This window comes from Trachypithecus francoisi, unplaced genomic scaffold (assembly GCF_009764315.1).
Source record: "Trachypithecus francoisi isolate TF-2019V2 unplaced genomic scaffold, Tfra_2.0 Lachesis_group4, whole genome shotgun sequence".
In the NCBI taxonomy this organism is placed as follows: Eukaryota; Metazoa; Chordata; class Mammalia; order Primates; family Cercopithecidae; genus Trachypithecus; species Trachypithecus francoisi.
Genome location: NW_022681469.1, coordinates 70,530,108 through 70,538,883, shown reverse-complemented (window position 1 = coordinate 70,538,883; position 8,776 = coordinate 70,530,108). Strand labels below are relative to the sequence as shown.

The 8,776-nt window shown below is 35.8% G+C and overlaps 1 protein-coding gene across 4 annotated transcripts in view; it reads right to left on the bottom strand.

Moving 5' to 3' along the window:
- Window positions 1-424: 424 nt before the first annotated feature.
- The window catches only part of CFAP69 (cilia and flagella associated protein 69), a 69,554-nt gene continuing 61,202 nt past the window's right edge, over window positions 425-8,776 (bottom strand). For all 4 annotated transcript variants that reach the window (XM_033193233.1, XM_033193234.1, XM_033193235.1 and 1 more), the window contains 6 exons: window positions 7,666-7,803; window positions 6,958-7,034; window positions 4,682-4,879; window positions 3,591-3,677; window positions 2,087-2,191; window positions 425-1,383 (listed from right to left, as the gene is read on the bottom strand). In XM_033193233.1, coding sequence (XP_033049124.1) covers window positions 1,213-1,383; window positions 2,087-2,191; window positions 3,591-3,677; window positions 4,682-4,879; window positions 6,958-7,034; window positions 7,666-7,803 — 776 coding nt within the window. In that variant the 3' untranslated portion in view covers window positions 425-1,212. The remainder of the gene's footprint in view (window positions 1,384-2,086; window positions 2,192-3,590; window positions 3,678-4,681; window positions 4,880-6,957; window positions 7,035-7,665; window positions 7,804-8,776) is intronic.

Here is an 8,776-nt window from a genome sequence, read left to right as displayed (position 1 = left end):
GAGATTGGTAATAGTGGCAGTATTTATACCGTGTGAATTGGTGAGAACATGATGTAAATCAGGGCTTTTCCCTCCTGGAAAGCCAGTAGTTATACATTTACCAGTACACTGCTGAGTGTGCCCCATGGGTCCAGAATCTAGACTCGAATTCGTTTATTTTCCTAAGAAACAGGTCCTTGTTTCTCTGATCCTGGGACACGAACTCAACTTTATGGCTTCCAGGCTGGAGGAGGATTGTGAAGGGAATGAAGGCAGGAGAGGGAGATTTCATAACGGCATCCAGGGACACAGATTTGCTCTATGTCTAGCATAAAGGCATTTATCTCCTATTCTTTGACAAGATACCTCTACCACCAAATGAGGGAAAACACTTCCCCCATTACACCTTTCTCTTCCCCATTAAAGAAGAGAAGTAGCATTAGAGTTTGCTTTGCATATTTATACATTAAGAGTAAAACCAGCTGTATTTTTCTTTTTTACCATTTAGCTCATGACTAACATTTGCTTTTATAGCAGAGAAAACATAATTTTATTTTGACCAACATATTTGTTGCAGAGTTATTGTTTATCTTGCTGCCCAATATTCATATATACGTGCTTCTGGTAATAGTACCCTGATTCCCCACTCTATCCATATGTTTTGGATGGAGTTGCCCTGCTTCTGGCTCCAGGAATAGGCAGTACTCAGCCATGGCCAAAGTCATGGTGAATGGCTCAGAAGTAGGCATGTGGGCAATCGGGGTCCTGAGATGCAAAACCAGGAGACACAGGCATGAACCTAAGAGAATATAAGCCAGGAGCTGCTAGGGAAGGAGAAGATCCTACTCATATAGTTTTAGTCCTTAGATTCAGCAATGCCTGTAGTTTAAATTCCTCCTAGATTTGATAGATACAGAGCCTGTAAGAAATTTTTTTTCTGGCTTAAACTAGTTAGAATAGTTCACATGCAACCAACAGAGTCCTAACTGATGTTTTACAATTTCACTTAATAAAATTGGTAGCCTTTCCAAAGAAACTAATGACAACTCTTCTGATATTACATGTTGATGTTTTCCATAAAAATAAATTACATGTCCTTTTATTTTTATAGTATTTTACTAACATATTTATACTAAAATACTTATTCTAAAATATTGGCTTTACATATGTATAAAGATATATTCAACTAAAAAATTACGAGCTGATTTTATTTCAAAAAGTCTCTAGAGTATATTACGTAGGAATACTCTTTTTTGGTGTATCCACATTTTCAACTGCTTTCACCCTCTGCAAGGCTCCTCCTCGAGTGGGCAGTTTTTTAAGAGCAATATCCGTATCAGCCAGAGGTCCTCCTACCAATCGGGCAGGAGTGCTTTCCACTGTTACTACCCCACCGGCGGGCACCTAAAAAAGGTAAAAGGTAAATGTCAAAAGTCCATTTACACAATTTTCAACAAGAGAAAAATTCATCCTTCAACTTACTTTTGAAAAGACACAAATATACATATGAGTAACTAGGAGGTAGTTATGGTATAATAGAAACATAAGGGCATTGGAGCCAGGAAAAGTAGGTTTGAACTCTATTTCTATTGCTTATCAGTTTTGTAACTGGGGGCAAATTAAGTCTAGCAGAGGATACCAGGAACACTTGGGATCTATTTGCCAGGAAAACAAAGCACTGCATCTTTTCTGTCAAAGAGAGATAAGGACAGTTATAAGCTGACTAGTGTTTATAGCAGTTTCTTAGAAACCCTGGAGGACTGGGCCTACTCTAAACCAGAACTGGGCAAGAGTGGATATACCTTGGAGATAAACATGTCTTAATGATGTGAAATTTGAACAGCAAAAAGAAAAAATGTGAGATGAAAATCCCATATAAATAAAATTTTGGGAACCTAAGTTTTTTTTTTTAATTAAATTTTTTAACTTCTAATTTTTAAATTTAAATTTTTTTTCTTTTTTGAGCAGTTTTATTGAGATATAATTAAATACCATATAATCCACCCATTTAAAGTGTAAAATTCAATGGTTTTCAGTACATTTGCACAGTTGTACAAACACCCTAAATTTAATGTCTATTAAGAAAATGTTATGGAGAAAATCTTACCGTTGTGTTAAGGCCTTTAATATCTGTTTGGTGAAACACTGCATTTTGTGGTCGTTTATGGTATCTGGAGGCTTCTATAGCTTTTTCTTGAAGCCTTTTTGCTTTCTGAGGATTTTTTAATTAGAAAGAAAACATTAATTGCTATGAAATCAGTAATGATGGTACTTACAATGAAAAATATATTTAATTGTGTCTAGCTTATGCTTTGGCTGTTTATTAGATAGCGCTGACATTTGCATTTACTCATTTAGACTAAAAAGACAGTAATTAGTAAGTTAGATACTTTGCACATTGAAGAAGATTCCTGTCACCTAAAAGTCTTCCAGAGATTTCCGGAAGTACTGGTCATACATGACCAAGGAGTCAAGCAGGTCCTAAAGAAATCAGGTTCAATTTTTAGCATATAATTTAATAAGCTATTAAATTTATATCAGGTGATGCATGTTGCAAAATATGTTGCATAAATTACCAACTGATTAAGTATACTTACATATTAAGCATTCCGAATAATATAAATTATGTAATTCATTGCAGTTATATTTAAGCTATTTGAAGTTATTTTCAAGTTATTTGCGACACTAAACAAGTGAAATGTGAAGTAATAAACCATCTGCAGGAAAGGAGCTGATTTTCATTAACTAGTGTTAAAAATACAGGCAGTCAGGAAGATATTTTATAAGTAGAGTTGAGAAGAACTATCAGTGAAAAGGGAGATAACTTGGTACCTTGAGTGAGCTTGTTCTTAACTATGGTTTTGCTATCTTAATATGGTTCCACTGTCTTTGTGGACTAACATAACATTTAGCAATTTTATATCTACAGGAAGAATTGGAACATTAGGTAAAGTGTATCCAAAGTATCAGAAATGAAGGAGAGAATTTTTAAAAAGTGTATCCAATATATTAATGGAAAAAGGTTGGGGAAAGTAATGAAATTCTGGAAATCCATGGTGTTTCTCACATATTTCAAGTGAATGATTAGCACTATACATTTTTTAGATGAGTTTCTAGCTTACAGTTGAAGTAGCTTACCACATTTTTCTACAAAGGCATATTTATCCCCAGTTCACATTTAAGTTTTAACATAATGCTTCTTTTGGTGATCACAGAGGGGAAAGCTCTATGGGGGAGAGAGTAATACAAGATAGTTGCACTTTGTGTCCTTTACTTTGCCTCTCACAGAAAAGAAATCAATGAATAAGCAAGTTCAGAATGGAAAGCAGAACACATTTTTCCTGCTCATTCCTGGCTATCATCTTCTTCTTTATGTAGGTCAAGAACATCAGCCTTGCTTCTCCCTGATAAACCAAATGAAACTCAAAGCAGCATCTTCTGTAACTGTGAAATGCAGTTTCAGTTATCACTCTAAATTGCATATGAGCATCTAATAGTGTTGGTAGTATATGGAAAGGTCACTAGGAAAAAATGAATGAATATTTGTTCCTGAAAAAGTCTGTCTGTTAAGAGTTGGCTGTGTGGATACTGTAATACATTAAAAATCCTACCTTTAACGTTTTCGCATTTGATGTTCTAGCCAAGAAATTTTCCCATGATTTATTAGCCAGCTCTCTTTGCTTGTGTGTGGCCTGTATCTGAAATGAGAAAGATAATTAAGTTTCAGTTTCTTTTTTTTTTTTGAGACAGAATCTCACTCTGTCACCCAGGCTGGAGTGCAGTGGCATGTCTCAAGTATCTCTCTGCCTTTTAAAAATTTAAGACTGTAGAAATAAAATTATAATGCAAAAAAAAAGCACTGAATACAGTAACTGAATCTCAAACTTCATAGTTTCTTTTATTTTTTATTTTTATTTATTTATTTATTTTTTTTTTTATTTTTATTTTTTTTTGAGACGGAGTCTCGCTCTGTCGCCCGGGCTGGAGTGCAGTGGCCGGATCTCAGCTCACTGCAAGCTCCGCCTTCCGGGTTCACGACATTCTCCTGCCTCAGCCTCCCGAGTAGCTGGACTATAGGCGCCCGCCACGTCGCCCGGCTAGTTTTTTGTATTTTTTAGTAGAGACGGGGTTTCACAGTGTTAGCCAGGATGGTCTCGATCTCCTGACCTCGTGATCCGCCCGTCTCGGCCTCCCAAAGTGCTGGGATTACAGGCTTGAGCCACCGCGCCCGGCCTCATAGTTTCTTTTAAAACTGCACAGAGACACTGAAAATGACTCTAAGAGAAAATTACAAAATAACTCAAGGCTGAAACACAAGTAAGAAAAATAAATCCTATGGATAACTTCATCTGGGTTTATACATTGAAATTAATATCTTGTGCCTTAATGGTATCTGTGGCTTACTTTTTTATTGATATATAATAGTTGTACATATCTATGGCATACATGCGATATTTTGATATGTGCATACAATGTGTAATGATCAGGGTGACTGGGACATCCATCCCCTCAAACGCTTATCATTTCTTTGTGTTAGAAGCATTCCAAGTCTTCTGGGTATTTTGAAATATACAATAAATTATTGTTACTATAGTTGTCCTACTGTGCTATTGAACAACAGAACCTATTCTATCTAACTGTATTTTTGTACCCATTAACCAACCTATCTTCATTCTCCCTTCTCACTACCTATGTAGCTTACTTTTGCATATACTTTTTGTTCATTTTGCACATCTTGGCGTGCTTGGCTTTCAATTATCTCACTTTGCAGAGAAGCAACCATCTTTCCAACATTTTCTGATGCTGTTGTAATAGCTTCCAAAGCTTTTTTATCTGTAGTGACTGGTCTTAATTTTTCTAATTTTATTTCTTCATATATTTCATTCCATATTTCTCCAATCTGTTACAACAAAGTTTAACAAAGTTAAATTAACCAAAAATAAATAATGCAATTGTACAATTATACAATCTTTTAAATGGTTAGTTACTCCTGTTAACACTTAAACTTTTCCTAAATTACTTTTTGGGAATCAGTGCACTGGGAATGATTGAGGGTACCAGCTACATTTGAGTACTCAGTAGGAATTTATCAAATGTTTTTCAATGGAGCCTTATTCATGGATAAGGCTCTCCTATGCCTAGTTCACTGCCATCATCACCATCATCACTGCCTTCTAGTTTATAGTTACCTTGATTTCACAGCTGCAGAAACTGCTGATTTATTCTCATCTTTTTGAATTACTGTTACTTTCCTCCCTAAAGCTATGTATTGAAGGCTAGGTCAAGATGAACTTGTAGGAGAATGAACATGGGGATTACTAGGACCCTAGAACACAGCCACCCTGAGAAAAGGGGCCCTGCCCCTCACCTTCTAGCTAAGGAAAATTATAATGGAATCTCAAGCTTTTAACTCCATAGTTCCATCATGCTAGTGGCTCCATTTCATATTCTAGGCTGTCTAGAAATTAATGTTCTTGAGTGTATTTAGAATTAGAGGAAAAAGAGCAGAGTTGTGCAGCAGAAGTGTGCTGGACCCATAAAATTAAAGAAAAAAATATCTATGATAAGGAAAAAATTCATCTTTGGGCTGAGTGGAGTGGGTACATCACTAGAGCCTAGGAGTTTGAGGGCAGCCTGAGCAACAGAGTGAGACCCTGTCTCTATCCAAAAAAAAACAAAAAAAACAAAAAGCTGGGTATGGTGGTACACACTTGTAGTCCCAGCTACTTGGGAGGATGAGGCTGGAGGATCACTTGAGTGTGGGAGGTTGAGGCTGCAGTGAGTTGTAATCATGCAACTGCACTTTAGGCTAGGTGACAGGGTGAGACTCTGCCTCAAAAAAAAAAAAAAAAGGAAGAAAGAAAGAAAGAAGACAGATGTTTACTCATTTACAACATTCAAATACACAGCACTAATATTAGTAGGAGAATGTTAAAAAGACTTTCTTGAGACTTCAAAAGTATTTACTGACAAAATTATAACTAGCAAGGTAAGTAACCTACTATCTTTTAATCAAGATTGGATCATAATATAATGATAAAATAAACTTTAATACGTATTAATAATTTGTTTTAATAAGTAATAACTTATTTAATTCCAACTCCAAAGAGAAGAAACTGTATGGCCAGGTTGGTCCCGAACCCCCGACCTCGTGTGATCTACCCACCTCAGCCTCCCAAGGTGCTGGGATTACAAGCATGAGAATACAAAAATTTAAAAATACAAAAATTAGCTGGGTGTGGTGGCAGGTGCCTGTAATCCCAGCTACTTGGGAGGCTGAGGCAGAAGAATCACTGGAACCTGGGAGGCAGAGGTTGCAGTGAGCCAAGATCATGCCATTGTACTCCAGCCTGGTGACAAGAGCAAAATCTCCATCTCAAAAAAAATATATATGTATATATTTTGGTAGGCTTCTGAATAGTTTTATATCAGGTTTTGTTGTTGTTGTTTGTTTTTGAGACAGAGTCTCGCTCTGTCGCCCAGGCTGGAGTGCAGTGGTATGATCTCGGCTCACTGCAAGCTCTGCCTCCCGGGTTCACACCATTCTCCTGCCTCAGCCTCCCAAGTAGCTGGGACTACAGGCACCCTCCACCATGCCTGGCTAATTTTTGTATTTTTAGTAGAGACAGGGTTTCACCGTGTTAGCCAGGATGGTCTCGATCTCCTGACCTCATGATCCGCCTGCCTCGGCCTCCCAAAGTGCTGGGATTATAGGCGTGAGCCACCGCGCCCAGCTTATATCAGTTTTGTACATCTTCTTTCATAAACTAAGTTGGATGAAATCTTAACCCATGGAAAACACCCAATCATGGGATGGCTGTATGCTGTATTTCTTCAACAGCATCAGATGCAAAATGAAAAATAAAAACTATACAGTATGTAGATGATTGCTTACAACCATGAATAGATCTTTTATTTTCCAGTTATTTTTTTTTGCTGTCTAGATTTTAATAATCAGGTTATTAAAAATATACTTACTTTAAAATCAAGATATCTATGTATGATACAGAGGGTGACAAAATCTTCAGAGGAGAGGCCAGGTAAATTTTCAAAATCTAAAATAAAGTTTATAAAGACAGAATTACTTTAGCAGAGCAAGTGATTAAAAGAATCTATCTATCTATCTATCTATCTATCTATCTATCTATCTGTCTTAAAACAAATGCAAAGTTACTTTTGATTTCATCTTGCTTTATGATAAAGTTAATTCTGTGAGTAGCTGGTGAGTAGGCTTCCTTCTATAACAAATTTCTGCCAGGTCATCCAATATATAGGAATAGTTTCTTTCTGTGTTGTAGTCAGACAATAATATCTTACTTCAGAAGCTGAAAAGTGTTTGATAACTTTTTACTTAATAGAAAGCAAAGACTTAAAAAAAAACTTAAGTGACTCAGAATGTTAGTATTTTAAGCTTAATCATCTAAACTAACTATCCTTAATCCTATCTGCACATTGGAAATTGCCTGGGGAACTTTAAAAAATACTATTGCATGGATCCCACACACAGAGATTCTGATTTAATTGGTGAGGGGTGCAGTTTGGGAATTGGGGTAACAATGGAAAATGCATTTCTCTGTGTAAAGAGACTTTTGCTCATTATATTTGAAAAACTGACTCCAAAGTAAAATCAGTGTGTATACTTAGCAAAACAGATAGACTCTTGCAAATTTGAAGAGAACTTCTTACCTAGTTTGCCCAATATAGCATAAATTTTTGCTCTAATATTCTCAGAAACATCCATAACCGCAATAGATGGGCAGTTAGCAGGCAGTGGGATGATTTTTTGCTCTTCTTGAAAGCTAGTAAATAGAGGTTTTTTTGTATCTAACCATTGGATAGCATGAAAATAGAAAAGGGACAGATCAAAACCATAGTAAACAAATACTTAATTTTGAGATTTTACCCTAGATAACATAAAACACATAAAAATATTGTAGCCAAAAAAAAAATAGTGCCTATTACATGGTTACACTTTTGAAATAATAATTAAGCAGCTATTTCTTCCCCACTCTGTGGCAAAACTTAGAGCTTTCATTTTTATTGTTTATGGAAAATATTAAAATTTAACAAAATTACCTTTTAAAAGTAAAACTTCTATGTAGCTAATTTTAAAAATTTTGAAATCCAGAACATGAGTAATGTCAGTTTAACAGTGATGTAACCTTCTTTACTTTTGGTTTCTATATATTATGCTATAAATATAAAAACTATTTTATGATGCTATAGGTCAAAATTCAGAAACAATAAAAATAGATTGAAGGAAGATACAAGTCATCAGAAGGGGGAAGTATTTTCATTTAAAAATAAACAATACTTAAAGAAACATATCTAAAAATAATAAGAGCCATCTATGACAAACCCACAGCCAACATTATATGGAATGGAGAAAAGCTGGAAGCATTCCCTTCGTAAACTGGCAGAAGACTGGCATGCGCTCTTTTACCACATAGTATTGGAAATCTTGGCCAGAGCAATCAAGCAAGAGAAAGAAAAAAAAAGGTATCCAAACAGGAAGAGAGGAAGTCAAACTGTCTCTGTTTGCAGATTACATGAGTCTGTATCTAGAGAACTCCATAGTCTCGGCCCAAAAGCTCCTTTAGCTGATAAACAACTAGCAAAGTTTTGGGATATGAAATCAATGTACAAAAGTCACTAGCATTCCTACACACCAACAACAGCCAAGCCAACAACCAAGTCAAAAACACAATCCCATTCACAATTGCCATAAAGAGAATAAAATACCTAGGAATACAGCTAACCAGGCAGCCAAAAGATCTCTATGATGAGAATTACAAAA